The sequence below is a fragment of the Emydura macquarii genome, unplaced genomic scaffold, assembly GCF_026122565.2.
Source record: "Emydura macquarii macquarii isolate MOO-44397 ecotype Brisbane River unplaced genomic scaffold, CSIRO-AGI_Emac_v2 contig_1263, whole genome shotgun sequence".
Taxonomy (NCBI): Eukaryota; Metazoa; Chordata; order Testudines; family Chelidae; genus Emydura; species Emydura macquarii.
This window is the reverse complement of record NW_027131400.1, coordinates 3,985,043-4,004,904: the sequence shown is the minus strand read 5'-3', so window position 1 is coordinate 4,004,904 and position 19,862 is coordinate 3,985,043. Positions and strand designations below refer to the sequence as shown.

At 44.3% G+C, this 19,862-nt stretch overlaps 1 protein-coding gene across 5 annotated transcripts in view; it reads right to left on the bottom strand.

Moving 5' to 3' along the window:
- Window positions 1-15,453, bottom strand: part of EZH2 (enhancer of zeste 2 polycomb repressive complex 2 subunit) — a 70,285-nt gene extending 54,832 nt beyond the window's left edge. The window contains exons 1-2 of one of the 5 annotated variants that reach the window (XM_067550344.1): window positions 15,299-15,435; window positions 13,564-13,629 (exon numbers count right to left, since the gene is read on the bottom strand). In XM_067550344.1, the coding sequence (XP_067406445.1) occupies window positions 13,564-13,601 (38 nt within the window). In that variant the 5' untranslated portion in view covers window positions 13,602-13,629; window positions 15,299-15,435. Of the gene's footprint in view, window positions 1-13,563; window positions 13,630-15,298 lie in introns of all 5 variants that reach the window. The other 4 variants (XM_067550345.1, XM_067550340.1, XM_067550342.1 and 1 more) reach the window with 4 other exon arrangements.
- Between the last annotated feature and the right edge of the window lie 4,409 nt (window positions 15,454-19,862).

Sequence of the window (19,862 nt, the reverse complement as noted above, 5' to 3'; positions counted from 1 at the left end):
GTGCCTGCTGGTTCACAATCTGCATTTGCAGGGAAGAGGAGGGATAGATATTTCCACCTATTATTTATATTATTATAGATATTTCCACACATTTCCATCAATCCTCTTAGAAACCTTGCCCTTATAAGTAGATTTAAATCTGCCCTGCCAAGCTCTGTTGTTCACTGCAGTTACAATCAGTGAATTAGGGGGCGGGTTGGAGTAAAAACCATCAAATCCCTTCAGCAGCACAAAGTATCTTTTCTCTAAATACTTTGCCATGGACAACACTGAAGCAGACATGCTCCAGAGTCCACCTCTGTGGACTCCAGGAGCACATCATTAATGGAAAGGGCCACTCTCTCTGTGGCAGACTGCAGCAGGATATCCAGCAATTTATGGGTATTTTCTTGCAGGATCTCAACCTGGATACCCAGGGAAGCAGCCACATGTAAAAGGTCCTAGTAGGCCTAGAAGTACTCAGGCATTGAAGGGGAGGAAGAGCTGGGCACCGCTGAATCGTCGAGGGACAATGAAGAAGCAGTTATATATGCCAGGAACAGATCCCATTCCTGAGCTGGCAGACCGGGACAAGACAATGCCAGAGGCTCCACAAAGGGAAGGTCAACTGGTGCCTGAACTTGCAGTGGGTTGATGACCATGCCTGATTGTGCATGGGAGTGAGATGAAGAGCACGACCTCCGCAACAGAGGAACGTCCAATGGGTTCTATGGAAGCTACTTGGTATAAGGGTAGACCATAGGAGGACAGGCTAGGGACCCTTGTCCCGACTGCGAGAAAAGTGCCAATCTCTATACCCATGTTGCTCTATAAACAGCACTGATGTGGCCCAGGTGATGGAGAGCGGGAGGAGGATCCCAACAAGTCTCAGGTTTCCAGGGACCAGGGTGGAGCCAGCCCCGAGGGTGTAAGCAACTAGTCCAACTCATTTGTCGTCCAAAATAAGGGAGGGACTGGTGAAGCAAAGGTAAAAACAGCACAGCCAGAACTAAGTATGCCTCAGTTGTCTCCAGTGCTGGGAGCAGCATCAGTATCGAAATCAGTAGCAGTGCCAATGTATGGGGGTGGGGAGTTTCATCATGGTAATGCAGCTGTGCCCAGGAGATCCCTTGTGCCGAGCCCAGCACCAGCCTCATCTACAGTCTGCTAAAGGGGAATATCAGGATGTGGTGCTGACAAATCTGAAGATTCAGCAGTCCATCCACACAGGGAGGCTGTGAATGCAATAGCCCTGGCAAAGTCATGGACCAAGGGAGAGCTCAGCACAGAAAGAGATGGCTGCTTCCTGATATACTACCTGAACAGTATGGAACAGATGGAGGAATCATCTCATGCTCTGCAGCTGGCCAAAAAGGCAGAGAAGCTGCTCTCCATTGAGTGTGCTGAAGAAAAGGTCTCATAACACCAATTGAGATCACTCCCCATCCCGTGGAGACACTTCCTTCTCCTCCACACTATTGTCGGCACACAGGATGTAGCAGAGATATAGAAATAAGAGAAATAATATTTTATGGACAGCTTGTGGAATCAAAAACTATTCTATAAATGAATTCAGCTTCCTGAGGACCAATATGGACCTCCGTCTTTTGTTGGAATAAGAAAATACTTAGAATAAAATCATTTCCCCCTGAAACGACTCAGTACTTCCTTTGTGGCACGTGCTTGTAAAAACAGAGGGCACATCTTCACTCCTGTGCTAAGTCGATCTAAAATACACTAGTTAAGGTACATAAGTAACATAACTAAATCGACGTGCCTTAGATCAACTTGAAAAGATGTCCACACTACACTATGTCAATGGGAGATGTTCTTTCATCGACTTAGCACATCTTCACTACACACATTAAATCGATGCTGCTGCACTGATGACAGCTGCATCAATTTAGCACAGTAATGAAGACATGCCCAGAGAGAACTTCTAATTTTAACATAACCTCATGAAAGAGTCACTGAAAGGTGGAGGAGGGAATTGGAAGGGTCACAAACTGAAGAGCATTATCCACTGCGTACTCTCTCTAAAAATCACCTGTCCAAAGTTATTGATTGATGGTTGCCATAAAAGTGGCACAGACAGTCTGCGGTTAGGGTAGGAATAGTTAAGGTAAGAACTGTTAAACAACTCACAACCCCAGATTTGACATGAGGATGGAATTTCATACAATCACAGAACTGGAAGGGGCCTCGAGAAGTCTTCTAGTCCAGTCCCCTGCACTCCAGGCAGGACTAAGTATGATAATCATCCCTGACTCATATTTGTCTAACCTGCTCTTAAAAATCTACAATGACAAATATTCCACATTCTCTTTAGGCAATTTATTCCAGTGCTAAACTATGCTGACAGTTAGGAAGTTTTTTCCTAATGTCCAACCTAATTTGTCCTTGTGGCAATTTAAGCCCATTGCTTCTTGTCCTATACTAAGAGGTTAAGGAGAACAATTTTTCTCCCTTCTCCTTGTAACCTTTTATGCACTTTAAAACTGTAATGCTCCCCCCCTCAGTCTTCTCTTCTCCAAAACAAACTCCAGCTTTTTCAATCTTCCCTCATAGTTCATGTTTTCTTTAATCATTTTTGTTGCTCTTCTCTGGACTTTCTCCAATTTGTGCATATCTCCTGAAATGGGGCTCCCAGAATTGGACACAATACTCCATTTGAGGTCTAATGAGTACAGAGTAGAGAGGAAATGTTCTCTGTGTCTTGTTTACAACACTACTGCTAATACATTCCAGAATTATGTTTGCTTTTTTTTTTTTTTTTTTGCAACTGTGTTACACTGTTGACTCAAATTTAGCTTGTGATCCACTATGACCTCCAGATCCCTTTCCACAGTAATTTCCTAGGCAGTCATTTCCAATTTTGTATGTGTGCAACTGATTGTTCCTTCCTAAGTGGAGTACTTGGCATTTATCTTTACTGAATTTCATTCTATTTACTTCAGACCATTTCTCCAGACCATTTTGAATTTTAATCCTATCCTCTAAAGCACTTGCAACCCTTCCAAACTTGGTATTGTCTGCAAACTCTATAAGTGTACTCTATGCCATTATCTAAATCAATGATGAAAGTATTGAACAGAACCAGACTTAGAACTGATCTCTGCAAACTACTGATAACTACTCTCTGGGAATGGTTTTCCAAACAGTTATGCACCCATCTTATAGTAGCTTCACCTTGGTTGTTTATGAGATCATGTGAGACAGTATCAAAACCTTTACTAAAGTCAAGATACACCACCATCTACTGCTTTCCCTCATCCACAAGGCTTGTTACCCTGTCAAAGAAAGACATTAGGTTGGCTTGACATGATTTGTTCTTGACAAATCCATGTTGTTACTTATCACCTTATTATCTTCTAGGTGTTTGCAAATTGATTGCTTAAATATTTGCTCTATTATCTTTCCAGATTCTGAAGTTGAGCTGACAGGTCTGTAATTTCCCAAATTGTCCTGATTTCCCTTTTGATAATTTGGCACTATATTTGCCCTTTTCTAATCCTCCAGAAACATTCCCATCTTCCGTGACTTTTTGAAGATAACAACTATGGCTCAGATATCTCCTGTATCTAATCTTTTCTTTATAGCACAGTACATTTCTACTACTTGTGGTTGCATAGATCTTCCAAATGTAAACCAATGAAATGCTGCTTCTGAGCCTGTAGGCAGGCTCAAGTGCCTCTACTTATGCCCAGAGCTCTCCCTAGAAACAGAAGAATGAAAATGCCCCTCCCCCCCACTCCCAATGATCCATTTCACAGAACATTGACAAGTAAATTATAAGATTCATGTAAATCAACTTTTTCTGTTGCTTAGGAAAGCTGAGTACTCATTGTTAGGTAACAGCAATAAAAAACCACTGCTGGGAGGAGGAACGTAGAGGCCCCTTTCCAGCAACATTGTGTCTGTCTGTCTGACTCTCACACACACACACACACGAGAATCACTGGGTGAGGGAACAAGAAACAATCCTTTCTCCTTTCCAACAAGCAGAAGAGGATTTAAAGGTAACCTGCCAAAGAAAAAGAAAAAACCCAAAACTACCACCAACCACCAGGTTTATCCCCCCCCCCCCCTTTTTTTTTTTTTTTTTTTGCATTTACATTAGGAAGTTGGGTCTTGGCTAAGTTGGAAAACTAGTGAAATGGTGAAATAATTTTAATAAATATTTAACTTTATTGATTTAACATCTGGGATGCAGATAAAGATACAGTGCCCCTTACAATAAAAATTCCTGAGACCTTCCAGAAAAATCAAGGAAGACAGACTTGACATTCCTAATATTTGTAAAGCACAAAAACAAAGTATTTATTCAGGCCTATCTGACATTATAAGGGAGCAAAAAACACAAACGCGATCTTAATATAATCCTTTGTAGTCATCTATAAAGTTTCTGGCACCCCTTCACTACAAAAGGCTGATACAAGACTGAGCCCCTGAAAATGAGCCAGGAAAAGAACCTTAGTAAGAATTCAAACACCTTCCAGTTTCCAGCAGTTGTGGAGGAGGAGAAGGAGCATGGGTTTCTCACTAGCCCATTGTCACTGGACTTCTTGTTTTTTTCAGATCAGGATTTGGTTTAGTCCTCTAGTTAACTGTCCTCTAATGAGGCCACTTGTTAACTTTCTCTTATAGTTTCCTAAATTCTTGAGAGAAAAGCTTTTCAGTACTTCCATCTGACAGTGAGAAATTTCAAGAGATGTAATAGACCCCCCAAGCTCCTCAAAATATACCCTTCAAACTATACAGCCTAACAAGGCAAAATCTAATCCCTGGAAAATAAAAAAAGAAGAAAAATCTTGCTGCAGAATATTTACCTAGAAGCCTCTTACAAACACCTATCTTCACTGCAGCCTGCTTTCACAGCAAGGCTGAGCAAGTTCTATAGTGAAGAACCTGTAGCTATCTGCAAAATCTCCTGTGAAACATCGAAAGACCTCCCTCTATAAACCTAAGGCCACTGGATTTCCTGAAATCCAACACACACAAAGTTTACTTATTTAATGCCACAGAGTAAACCTTGCCAAAATTCCTTCATCTTCCATGTTTCATTGCTTTTCTCCAGAATTAACAAGAATAAAACTGCAACCAAAAGTATTGTTTTGAGTCTTAAATTTAGCATTTTATCTAATTGCTGGTATGTTTCACAGAAAATTACGAAAAGTAGGTTACTTAGTGGAAATGACGGCTTCAAGAAGTGTGGCCCCATCTGGATTCCATACGTGGGTGCGCACACGCACCATGCACCGGAACTGTTTGAAGTAGTCTCCATCGACCTGTGTGCGGTCCACGTGGTGTAGCTGAAGTTTTGTATGGCTGAGCGTAGCAGAGGGGATGATGTCAGGATTGGAATCCAGATACGGACCATCCCTCTCGAAGAAACATCAATTACAGTAAGTAACCTCCTTTACTTCGAGTGCTGGTCCCTATGTGGTTTCCCTAGGTAGGTAGCATAGCGAGCAGTATTCAGTTTGGTGGTGGGAGCAACAGCTCAGTAGGTGTAAGGGTTCACAGGGCTGAACAGCCGACTGCCACATCTTCAGCTGCTGACTGGGATATGGCATAATAAGTGGATGAGGATAGAGGACCACGTTGCCGCCTAACAGATGTCATGCCATGGGATGTCTGTGAGTAGTGCCAACATGGTGGCCTGAGCTCTGGTAGAGTGTGCTGTAATGCCTGATGGTGTTGAGAGTTGTGAGAGCCCGTGATGCAATGGGCTATCCATTAGGAGATGCGTTGGGACAAGAGGGCATCAGCTATGCATAAGTACACCCCATACTGGCATGGAGCACGCTTTGTCTATTCACGAGCCCCATCCAAATACCAGAACGAGGTGACTAGGGTATGGGGTGGGGTGGTGGATTTGGCCCTGTTGCTGCGTGAGGAGGTTCAGGAGAAGGCAGATTGGTGAGCAGACCGACAGGTGAAAGAGATCCGTGAACCAGTACTGACTGGGCCAGAAGTGGGCTATGAGTATGAGGGCTGTCCGGTCTTGCCTCACTTTGAGGAATACTTGTGGGAGAAGCAGAATTGGAGAAAACGTGTATCGTAGGTCCCGTGTCAAAGGAAAAAGGAGAGCATCTCCTTGCAAACTTTGCCCAATGGCACCTCTGGAGCAGAAGAGGGGAAGTTTGTGGTTGGCGGGTGTTGAAGAGATCCCATCACGATGTGCCCCACCAATGAAATATGGCACGGATAATGGGATAATGCAATTCCCACTTGTGGCTGCAATGGAAGGAACAGCTGAGGCTGTCTGCCATAGTGTCGTCTGTTCCCAATGTGTGCTGCATGGAGTATGAAGTGGTGCCGTAGGCACCAATTTCACAGCCGTACTGCTTCTTCACAGAGGATGAGTGAGTGATCTGTCGCCATTCTGTTTATATATATATGACTGCCGTCATTTTGTCTGAGAGAATTTTTACGTGTCTGGATCAAATGAAGGGAAGAAGCACCTATACACGCACACTGGACCGCACATAGTGCCAAGATATTGATGTGCATCTCTGCTTCTTTGGGGGACCAGAAGCCTTACACCATATGGCCCTGTATGTGGACACCCCAGCCTATGAGGGAAGGATCCATGGTGAGTGACATGGGGATAGAAGGTTGAAGGGGATACCCATCATGACCTCAGACAAGTCCCATCATCAAGAGAAGGAAGTGAGTACTGGAGGAGGAAGGAGGACCCATTTATTGAGGCGGTCCTTTTGCAGATCGTATGCCAAGCGAAGCCATAGGTGAAGGCATCTCATATGAAGATGTGCTTATGGTATAAGCAAAGTGCATGCCACCATGTGACCCAGGAGCGACAGGTAGTGGCAGACTCATGTACGTGGGGGGTGTCGTAGCCATGTAATCAAGGAGGTAAGTGTGGCAAAACAGTCCTTTGGAAGGAATGCCTTTCCCACACTGGAGTCCAAGTATGTGCCTATACAGATGAGTTTTTTGGTTGGTACAAGGGTAGACTTCGCCTCATTGATGCACACTCCCAAACTGGGTAGGAGTTCCTGCAACATGCAGACAGACAGTGATGAGAAGGCGGTCATGGGATGATGCCACTAAGAGCCAGTCATCCAGGTAAGGAAAAAGGGAGTGGTCCAAACATCACATTTGTGCCACCAACACAGCCACAATCTTTGTGAACATTCAAGGGGCAGTGGGAATTCCAAAAAAGAATTGGTAATAGAAGTGTCCCACCATGACGCAAAGAAATTTGCAGTGGGCTAGGTGGATGTCCACATGGAAGTATGCATCCTTCATATCAAGAGCCGCGAACAATGCTCGGGAGGGGAGAGGGGGGAAAATGATTTGGGGGAGGGTAGTCATACGAAAGTGGAATTTGTGGATGAATTGATTTAGTACCCACAGATCCAAGATGGGGCAGAGATCTCCCTTTTATTTGGTATGATAAAATAGGGGGAGTAAAAGCCATGGCCCTGATAATGACATGGGACCAGTCCTATGGCTCCTTTTTCAAAGAGGGTGCATACTTCCCTTTGCAGGAGGTCCAGTTGTGCTGGGTGTGCACGGCTGGCCTGGGGAGGATGGAGAGGGGAAAAGGTGTGGAATTCTATCAGATAGCCCTTTTGTATGATGTCTAGCAACCATCAGTTGGTGATAATCTTGCTCCAATTGTGAGCAAAAAGAGACAGATGGGGAATCTTGACATCTGCAGCCAGGAGTCTCATCTGAGCATTACTCCCAAGGCCAGGGAGCGCACTGACATATCCATTGCATCAACCGCTGCCTGGAGGGTGACCTTGGCCACCAACTTGCCCTCATCAATGAAGGACTTGAAGTCAATTTATTTGTCCTCCAGCAGGGAGGCTTGAAACTCTGCCAGTTTTGAGTACAACCTGAAGTCATACTTCACTAGCATGGCTTCGTAGCTGGCAATTGTAAATTGTACACCTGCCGAGGAGTAGACCTTCCTCCCAATTAGGAAGAGTTTCTTGGCTGTCCAATCTGGAGTTGTTCTGAAGTGTTGCTATCTGGCATATTGCATCGTTGCCTGCACTAACGGGGATGTGCTTAGTCCCAGGCGCAGCAAGCATGACAGACACGACGGAGTCAATGGTGGCTGGGGAATCGGGGGTGTGTCAGTCATTGCTGTGGCCGCAAGCTCTGGTCTGTCCAGGTGTTATGTCTTCCGGTCCACTTTGGCCTTCTTCAGAGCTGGCGCCTCTGTGTCGACGCGCAATTTCTCACCCAGCTTGTCGCGGCTTGAAGAGATAACACTGAGTTTGGAGGCAGATCTTACCAGAGATTCCCCCCGCCTCCACCCTGGTGCCAATGACTATCCTTCTTATGAGCCTTATGCGTCTTACTCAGTGCCATTGGTACCGCTGTTGTTGGACTGGCAGGAGATGTATGCACCGCCAGTGCAGCCGGGCATTCTGATGGGTCTGTTGGTGCCACTTCTGAGTGCACACACTCCTTCATTAGGTGTTTCCAGAGTCTCTCTGGCCTCTTGGGTGCATGCTGGGAATGACTGGCAGATGGAGATCAAGTGACAACGTGGGTCTCACACAGGCAATAGAGGCAGCGCTGGTGTTTGTCACTGACTGAGAAGGATCATGGGCAAGAAGCACAATTCTTAAACCTGACTTGTCGGGGCATAGATCAGATGTGGCACCTCGGGTAGAACCCAGTAACAGTCGCTAACTAACCAACTATCCCCCCCCCCCCGCGCGACTACTACAAAAACTACGTTCTAACTACAACTGTGAACAATAAAAACTTTTTTTCCCTCCTTTACCTACACAGTTCGAAGGCAAAGAGGAGAGGTGTTCCAACTCTGGCTAGGTGGCAGTAACAGGGAACTGAGGGGGCGTCAACCCACATAGTCGCACAAGATCTCAGATGCACCATGTGGACCACTCATGGCATGCAGGTCGACAGAGACTACTTCAAACAGTTCCAGCTCCGGCGCCTGGCACATGTATGGAATCCATACATGGATTACTATTAAGATTTAGGGCCAAGGCATTTTGCACATTTTAGCCAAATGGATACATCTGGTATATTTTCATGGTACATGTACATGTGTACATGGTATTCTGTCCCTACAGGTATAAACCTGATGGATTAAATTCTCCCCCCAGAGCTCCAGAAGTCACCCCCCAAACAGTAAGTTAAAAGCTGAAGTTGAAAAGTTGAAGAAAAATTGTTTTCCCGCAAGGGACAACAAAACACACACACACACACATTATAGATATATATATATTATATATATATATATTCAAAACAAAACCACTCTGCTCAAGGTGCTCAGTTTCTCAAGCTGCAAAAGAAGATTATCAATAGAGGGAAAGCTGCGTGGTCCATTATGTCTCAATTACAGGAAGGGAGAAAGTTGAACACTGCTCCATGGCACTTTAAATCAATCGTTGTCTTCAATGGTAAGTATGCAGAAGTTTTCATGTAGATGTATTAATGAAGAAACAAATTCAGTTCTCATGAGTCTCCCCTTCCAATGGTTACTGTTAAACAGAATGTTCTTAAGAAATGTGAATTCTGTCCTGCTCTGACAACACTAGTAGCATGCACCAGCCTTATATATCAAAAGTACAACTTGGTCAACATTTAGTTTGAGGAAATTACCACACAGAAGAAACTAGAAAAAATTATAATCTGCACCATAGAACCTGGGGACCATAACAGCTAAAAGCATTAAATCTGTTTTTTGAAATTCAGGCTTACAAGCATATCTAAGATTTGTGTATGGTACCAAAAAGCATATACAGAGCCTTAAAGAAATACGAAAACAAGGTCCCTATCCCAAGGATAATGCAAGTTTTCATAAAAAGAGTACTATTAAGTCAAGTCTACCCACATGACTAAGAGTGTCTCATAAAATGTTTTCTAGATCAGGCCCTTCCCCTCCTTAGATAAAACATATGGAATGGAAAGGAGAGCTTACACAAAATAAGATGAAGATTAAGAGACAAGCAATTTTGTTTCTGTAAGTTATATCAAATAGTTTTGACAGAGGAATTGAAGATTATGGAAAGATTTTGAAGAGGGAAGTTGCATGGTATATAGAAATTGTTCCAAATATAGGAGAAATCATGGGAGAAGGAAAAAGGCAGCACAAAGTGGAATCGATAGAACAATGGGGCTAGGTTGAAGATGTAGATGTAAACATAAAAAGGGGAATAATCAACTCATCTATTTCTGATTTTAAAAAGTCATAGTACCCTTTAAAGGTCTGACTGTAGACAGAACTTTTTGCCACCTCACTTGCATAGTTACACAAAATTAAGGTTAAGACTCTGTCACAGGTATTTTTAGTAAAAGTCAGGGACAGGTTGTGGGCAACAAACAAAAATACATGGAAGCTGTGACCTGTCCCTGACTTTTACTAAAAATACCCTGGAGGAGGGGGGAAAACAGAGCTGCTGGAGCTTGCTGCTGCTCCAGCCCGCTGCTCAGCTGTTGGGTGGCCCCAGGACCGGCTGCGGGTCAGCGGCAGCCCCAGGGCTGGCTGCTGCTTCAGTCCTGCCCCAGAAGTCACAAAGGTCCCAGAAAAACACAGAATCCATGACTTCTGTGACCATATTGTATCCTCACAAATAATACATCAGGTAATTTCACATGTTAAATATGCATGATGTCTCTTAAAAAAAACCAAGTAATTGAAATTCCAAAGTATTTCTACATTTCAATGACTGTTGTGTCCATATCTGACACCTCGTTATTTGGATGCAACAAGATTGCTCCCTGTTTAAGACGTGCTCAAACCCTCCAGGGTCCTGGGACCCTAGGATCGAGTCCTCGGTTAACATAATTGGTGTGTGGATCCAAGGGGGGATTAGACTTGAGCCCACGCTCAAGTCCAGGTTTACATTGCCATGTAGACATGCCCTAAGTCATAGGTTAAGTTCCTCTTGCCTAGACCTCCCCCCGCAAACTGTTTTCTCCTTTCCAGTCTCAACTGTCCAAATTAAAGTATGCCCAAAGTACAGCAGTTCATCTTAAGCCATTCACACGAATACAGTGCCCTCAGTCTCAAATCTTCAGCAGCTGTCCATGAGGCCAAACAGAATATATATTTCAAAATCTAGTTTGAAGTTTCCTTCAAACTCTAATTCAAGAAAATACTTACACACATACTTACAACTGAACACATGCTAAATTGTGACCAGTGTCTTCAATTTCTTTCATGAATTTGCCTCCTCCTCCATCTTTCTGTTCTTGCATGCATTCAACACTTTTCACATCAGGTCCCCCCCCCCCCCCCCGTTGCCTCTCTCTTTCCAAAGTGGATGGTAAATCCTACTTTTACTGTCATCTCCCCTGTTTCTTTTCCTCTCCTCTACTATTTGGAATTACCTCTTAGACCCAGTCAATCTTAGAATTCACCATTTCAAATAATCATTTGGTCATCCTAGAACATTTGTGTGTGGATGCAAAGTGTTTTGCAACTGTTCAAAACCATGTATAAGGGTCCCAAATACCATGGAGATTAGGCTTGCTTTCAACAAGCCTAACCACTGTTTGTCTGCACAGTTTAGTGGCATGGTGAACAGAGGTTGCTGGCAAAAGTACAAATAGCTCAATCAATCCCCCATGGCTCTATCATAGCAAAGTGGTGGGCTTTCAAAACCTCCCAGAACTCACTACTTCTGGAAGCTATCCCAGGACCTCTGGAACAGGCATACTGCATATGAAACTGTTTAGAACACTGCTAGTGTGAACACAGGGCAAAACTGAATGTTTCAGTTGTTTTCTCATGCAGACGCTGCCTTGGTGCCTAATGAGGCCCTTTAAAAATGAGCTCACCTAGTAAACTGTCTGCCTGTTCCATCCTTCTAAGAGCTGATGAACAAATTTCTGCCTGTGCGAGTAAAAGCTCTGTAAAGAAAACCTAGCAAACTTAAACTTTTCAAATCCTTCTTGGCTATTTCTGATGTTTCCAATTTCCTCCTGCTCAATCATTCTATCTATAAATGTTATCTGTAAACCATTATTTTCTTTTATTTGAATATATACATATATATGTTATAACTGGCAGTGAAGTGTCCCATGACACTATTTATGTAGCATGCAACCAAACCTCTATTTAAATTATCCTCTTTACTGTAACTACAACAATTCTTATAAAAACAAAATCCACAATAATGTAGTAATTACACCATGGGAATGCCACAGTACCTAATTAAAAAAACCCCTATCCCTAATCCTTAAATTTAACATGCGCACTATCAAATATGATATACTATAAGCTTTTTGGGGTAGGGACAGTTTGTACAATGTTTGCACGGTGCCTAGCACAGTAGGATCCTGATCTGTGATGAGGGTTACTAAGTGCTACCATAATACAAATAATATTTGAGACTTATAACTTAGTTCCTGAAGCAGCTTTTTGAAGCTGTTGGAAAGTCAATACATGATATGTACAGCCACACTAGACAAGTACAATCTGCTTCAAAATTGTTAAAGTGAACAGAATTAGGCTTCAAAGTTAACACCTCTGTGTTTGTCTGGCTAGATGAAGACTTTAAAACAGTGTATTTTTTTACTCCGAAGGTTATCTTCACAACCAGAAAGACTAAAAGCTTCAGATGTTTGCAAAATTAAATCTTAGGGTCTGATAAAAAAAAATACCAAATATGGCAACACCTTCAAATTCAACAGATCTGCTTCCTGTGGATTTAGAGTAATTTGTCTAGACTAAACTAGGATTTAAAGGTTCTAACTAACATGTTTTAAAACTCTAGTGTTAACTCTAAAGAGTTAGAACTCTTTAATCAGAACCTTTAAATCCTAGTATATACATCCCTAAGTGTAAGGATGTATTGTGCACTATATTTTAGTCCTATTAGCTCTGTAATGTTATGGGAGAGAACTGATTTCTAGTCTTAACATTAATAAGTTGAACTAACTGTTGAAGTCTTTAATACTTCAAGTGAGAGGCAGAAAGAAAACAGCATGACCTTCAAGTTCCCCACCTCAGCTTACAGTACTGAGTTAAAAATTTACACATATAAATAAACTAAGCAAATTTGATTCGCTAGTCAATGACAATTTGGAATTCCACAATGTCACTTTCTGGAGAATAGGTATATTTTAATAGTCCAGTGAAAAATCCAATTCTGCAGATTTCTATTGACCTAAATTAAGATCTTGGATATGGCATAGTTTAGCACAAGACAATTGTTGACACCTCATGGAAAGCTTTTAAAAAAACAAGTTTATGTAGAAACTTCTACCACTGCCCTTTAATTACTAGGGACATTTTCATGAAAAAGAGTATATGTTTCTTAAGAATTTGTCTTATTATTTAAAGATACGACACTATTTGATGTCAAAATCATCTTCACAACAACTAAGCAATAGAGGATTGTCTCTTTAGGTGAAAGATTTAAAAAAAACCCACAGAGAACAGCTGAACTTTTTATTCAAATACCCTGTTTACGTGCAACATTCCACACTAAAATATGGCATAAAAACACAAAAGTGTGCCATACTGCAGGGTTGCTCATGAGGTATCAGCAGGTCTTGACTATTCAAATTTTAACAGACCAAATTGAAAGTACTTACAGTACAATGTGTACAAGTACTCACCCTTCACAACATGCTTTCTGGTTACCACAAATAAACATTCCAGGGGCTCCCAATTTGATATGGACACTTGGGATAAACAGAAAGAGTGGCCTTTTAATTAACTCTTACAAATTAAGTTCAGGCTCTATCAAGCGTTACATCCTAGAATTAAATAAGGAAATCCCAGTTTAGAAATTCAGTAGAATTCCCACTACATACTTTTGATCCCTGTAGATTTGTATAGAGCCAAATTCCCCCTGGATACAACACAATTCAGAGGAGTGGCACAAAAGATTAATTTCACTAATACAAATCTAAAAATTAAGTCTTCCAATGTCTTCACTTCTGATATAGAAGGGAAGAGATCTGAACTCCAACTTTCTAGCTCTACATTGTTTCTGTTTCAGAACAATATGGATGATATTCCAGAACTAAGAGAGAGAAGCCACTTGAACAAAACCCAAAACACCTTTATTCATTAATTTACATATACACACCTACCAGCTTCTCTTTTCCTTCTCACTTCCAGTAACTTCTGAATCACTGTGGGCAACTGTTAATATCGAACACTTCAAAATAATACCAAATCACACATTAATCTTACTTTGTCATATTTACCAGTCACCGTTTTGCTCTTATAATTTTAGTAAAAAGGCACCTCTCCCCAACACCCCCTTATAGCTATCAAAATGACTCAATAAAAATCATGTTTTTAGTAAGAGCATGCCTCATGTTCAACACACGTTGTTCTAGAATCACAGTCTCCAGCCTATCTGAACTCGTGAAATGCCATGCAATGATGTAGAAGACAGGCACCCACTACTGTCCTTAGTAATTCGGAAGTTCACTCGAGTTGTCTTCAGGTAGGTTTGCCAGTGGTGACAGTGCCACCCTACTGCCTTTGCATTTAACATCCTCCCTGCACTCTGGATTTTCATATACAAAGGGAAGGGGGAGAATCAAAAGCAGAAACTCGCGTAAGACAACAGCAAGCGAAGGAACAACCCAGAGACGGCTCAACTGTCCCCCGCACTGAACATCAGCTTCCGGGAGACTGTCTCAGTCGAGCACATGAGACTGAATCAGACCTGCCCAAGTGCCCAAACCTGTCCCCGTAGCAAGGAGGAGCCCCTCGTCTGCGGAGGGCAATTTTAATTCCCCCCTTCCCCCGTCTCCTCCTCTGGGAAGTAAGTATTTTCCTACATGTTTCAATCAGACGTTTTAAACTCATTCGCCTTTTGTGGGGGAGTAAAAGGGGAGGGGAGGGGAGGGGACAGCCCCCCTGTCCAACTGCCCCTGCACGCGCCACTCGCCTGAAGTCAAGGGGGGGGGGGCCGAGAGACAACCGGGCTCCTCCATGAGCCCGCCCTGGTTCGGGGTCACAAGCGGCCCCAACAAGCCCGGGGCTCCAGTCCCGCCTTTGTCTCAGCCGGGTCGGTCCGTGGGGGGGAGGCACCCTCCGCCAGGCTGGGTAGAGCCAACTTAGACAAAGGGCGCTTCACGCTCCGCGTCTCTCTCCAGCTGTCACCGGCCGGCAGAGCGCGTCTCGCCGCAGCCGCTCCGCGCCCTCATGCACCCCCTCTCCCGCGGCGCCCGCGCCCCGCCACCGAGGTGAGGAGGGGTTTCCTCACGGCTCCCCCCCCCCTTCTGCTTCTGCCGCCACCGCTCCCGGTACAAAGGGCGCCGGTTATAAAAAGCCACTCCCTGCCCCGGCGCGGTGCTGCTCGTCCGTCCGTTCACTCTCTCTCTCACTCACCCCCCTCCAGCCGGGCCCCGCGCGCTGCTGCAGCCGCCACGGCCGCCGCCTGGTCCCCGCGCCGCTCCTCTCTGCCGCCGGATTCAGTCACCCTCTGGGTCCGGGACCGAGCGCCAAACCCGGCGGCCCAATCGGCATCGCGCTCATTGGCGAGAACCAAGCGCCGCCCCGATTGGATGCCCGCGGAGGGGCCGTCTGGGCCAATCAGCAGCGGCTGGAGGCGGTGCCGGGGGCGGGGAATTCGCTCCCCACGTGCGGGGGGGGAGGGGGAGTGGAAAAGCTCTTTGTTCTCGCAGGCTGGGGTGGCGGCGGCTTTCCTGCTCCCCTTTCAATCCTCGCGCGCCTCTGAACCCCCTTGGGGGTGGGCATCGGGGCGCGCGGGGCGGGGGAGCCTTGAAATCCTCCTTGGCTGCGAGGGGGGGAGGTTGGAGTTGATGAGAGAGGAAGCGCCGCGCTGAGCCCGCGAAGGGAGGGGCAGGCAGGCAGGCAGTCCTGTTCGGCGCTGCTGAGTTTGAATCAGTTCGAAAGTGGGCGCTGCAACGGTTTTAACTGTCACTCTACTGCTGCGCGCGCGGGGGGAGGGGGAGCGCGGGAGCTGTGGGCTCAGCGGTGGGTGGGTTCGGATCCACATCCCCTGGTGGTGCTGCCTGTTGCTTCCCAGGCGGGCAGTCCAGACCGTGGCCCGCTTTTTCCGCCCTGCATCTATCCCAGCCCCGCCTCTCGCCTTGGCTTCACGCTGACTGCTAAACCAGTTCCCAAACCAGCTCAACTCAAACCAATTGTGCAGCAGCCCTGTTGCTCCCTGGAAGGCAGCTCGACCCACCCTGACGGAGCCAGTTTCCAGAGATGCAGGTGGCTTCAGTAAAAACGGGCCAGGCCACCCAAAACTGCATCTGCCCTATGCCTCTAATGGGTGTGGCAGTCACCAGGCTGCATCAGTTCAAAAACTTGCCCAGTGCAGATGAGCCCCTTGCCCCCAGTCTTCTCTGCTCTGTCCCTCATTTAAGCCAGACGGATAACTGCCCCATTTTTCTGTAACCTAAGGTTGCCAACCCTTCAGGATTGTTCTGGAGTCTCCAGAAACAAAGGATTAATTAAAGATGATATCGCAATGAAACCTACAGGAATATGTCCAACCAAAATAATTCTGTCTTCTCCAGGTTTCTCTCCACGCTTCTTCCATGTGGTGCTCTATGCTTAGAACCACCTCCCTAATACAGCTCACCAAGTCATCCTCTCAAATGTTAACAAAATATCACAAAAATCATGGCAACAGCAAGATGTATGCTCCACCTCACTGCTTAATCACATGCTTTTAGTTATATCCTTTGACGGTATTGCCAACCCCTAGCAACACCACTATTCTCCCTGTCACTCTGACTCATAACCTGGCCATCAGCCTTAACTTGCCTGCTCTAGATCCTTACATCCAGACTGTGTTTAAATCTAGCTGATTCTTTCTGCATAACATCTCAGATACAACCTTTCCAATCCATACACACAAGCTCTTTGGGGCAGAAACTCTTTTTGTTCTGTGTACATACAGTGCCAAGCACAATGGTGTTCAGTCAATGACTGGGGATCCTAGGCACTTTGATAATCAAATAATAAATAACAATAATTGAAACTCTTGTTCAGGCTCTCATAATCTTTCATCTTAATTACTGCAACATCTCTTCTCCGGCCTTGACGAATGCAGTCTTGCCCCATTCATATCAATTCAAAATGCTACTGTGAAAATCATTTTCCTAGTTTGTCATTTTGACCATGTTGCCCCTCTCTTTGTGTCCCTCTACTGGCTCCATTTTTGCCAGTGCAACAAACGTAAGCTTCTTTGCTTCATTTTTCAGGCCCTTTGTAGCCTATCCCCACTAAACCTATATTCTGTCATTTGCTTTCAGATATCAATTCCTGCTTTTTACCAAACCTATTCAAACAAGCATCCTTCATGCTTTCTCCTAGGATGCCTTTCACACTTGGGAGAAGGTCCCAGCAAAGCTACCTCAATGGTCTCCTTTAAAGAAAGACACTGATAAACTGGAGAGTGGTTCAAAGAAGAGCCACAAGAATGATTAAAGGATCAGAAAACATGGCTTATAGTGATAGACTCAAGGAGATCAATCTATTTAGTTTATCGAAGAGAAGATTAAAAGGTGACTTGGTTACAGTCTGTAAGTATCTATATAGGGAACAAATTTTTGATAATCGTATCTTCAACCTAACAGAGAAAGGTATAATATGATCCAATGGCTGAAAATTGAAGTGGCACACACCTCAGTGTACAGGGGTACAATTTTATAGAGAGACATTAAAATGTGGAGGTGCTTTCATGAAGAGATACTGATAATGTCAAAGTAAATACATTTTAAAAGCATGTAGATTATTTTTTACAGAAGTATATTTATGATTATTTACCTAATAATTTCACTACTGACCACTGCACAAAGGGGCTTAGGTAATATCTCTGTCTGTCTGAGGGAACCAGTGAGGGACAGCCTTCGCTTTAAAGAGCCCCGGTTTGTTGGGGCAGGGCTAGAACACCTATAATTGGATATATTAATAAAATATTACTGCTGAATGTTGGATTATTCGATAGGATGGATAAGAGAGACTTCTCAACAATGTACATTCATTGTTTTTAAGACAACAGAAAAAGAACTATTTATGATCATTTATATAGGCTCATACAAATATCATATGTTCACTTTTTTTTTAAGTGCTTCCTGCCTGGCTAAGAGGGAACACATGTAGGCCAGCTCCACCGGGATGTGATGACTGACAGCAGGGATATTCATAGCTAATGCTATTGCTTTTATGAGGATGTTGGAAATAACTGTTGCTGTTTACACTCCCCTGAGTGTGATTTAAGTTGAAAATGCAGGCCCACCGCCATATTGGATTGTTAAAAAGGATATATTGTTATATTGGTAAAAAGGAATATTTCCACCACACCGATGAACAACACACTCACCCACAGATCCCTACCTACCAATGCTACAAGAAAAAGAATTCTACATGGACTCCTCCTGATGGACAAAACAACAGACTAGACTTTTACATAGAATGTTTCCGCTGATGTGCACAATCTGAGATTGTCGACAAACAACTCCGCTTATCGCATAACCTCAGACTTGCTGAACGCAATGCCATCCACAGCCTCAAAAACAACTCTGACATCGTAATCAAAGAGGCAGTCAAAGGAGGCGCCGTTGTCATCATGAATAGACTGGATTATGAACAGGAGGCTGCCAAACAACTCTCAAACACCACATTCTACAAGCCTCTACTGTCCGATCCCACTGAAGAATACCAAAAGAAACTAAAACATCTACTTAATAAACTCCCTAAAGAAACACAGGAACAAATCCACACAGACACACACCCTGAGCCCCAACCAGGGTTATTCTATCTGCTACCCAAGATCCACAAACCTGGGAATCCTGGACGCCCTATCGTCTCAGGCATTGGCACTCTTACCACAGGTCTATCAGGCTACATGGACTCTCTCCTCAGGCTCTATGCCACCAGCACTCCTAGCTATCTTCGTGATACCACTGACTTCCTGAGAAAACTACAACCCATCAGTGATCTCCCAGAAAATACCATTCTAGCCACTATGGATGTAGAAGCTCTCTATACTAACATTCCACATAAAGATGGACTCCAAGCCATCAAAAACATTTTCCCAGATGATCATATGTCACACCTCACAGCTGAACTTTGTGACTTTGTCCTGACCCTCAACTACTTCAGATTTGGAACCAATCTATACCTCCAAGTCAGTGGCACAGCTATGGGCATCCGCATGGCCCCATAGTATGCCAACATTTTTATGGCTGACCTCGAACAACGCTTCCTCAAAACTCATCCCTTAACACCTCTTCTTTACCTACGCTACATTGATGACATTTTCATCATCTGGACCCACGGGAAAGAGTCCCTCGAAGATTTCCACCGGGATTTTAATAATTTCCATCCCACTATCAACCTCAGCCTGGACCAATCCACACAAATCCACTTCCTGGACACTACAATAAAAATAAAGGATAGGCACATTAATACCACCCTATACCGAAAACCAACTGACCGCAATGCATATCTTCATGCCTCCAGCTTCCACCCTGGACACATTACATGATCCATTGTCTACAGCCAAGCCTTAAGATACAACCAGATTTGCTCTGATCCCTTAGACAGAGACAAACACCTACAGGATCTCTCTGAAACATTCCTAAAACTACAATACCCACTGGAGAAGTAAAGAAACAAATTGACAGAGCCAGACGGGTACCCAGAATTCACCTACTACAGGACAGACCCAACAAAGAAAACAACAGAACCCCACTGGCCATCACCTAAAAGCTCTCCAACACATCATTAAAGATCTATCCTAGCAGATGATCCATCTCTCGCTCAGGCAGTGGGCGGCAGACCCATCCTGGCTTACAGACAGCCCCCCAACCTGAAGCAAATACTCACCAGCAACCATACACCCTACAAAAAATCCTACCCAGGGACCTATCCCTGCAACAAACCCCATTGTCAGCTCTGCCCACACATCGTC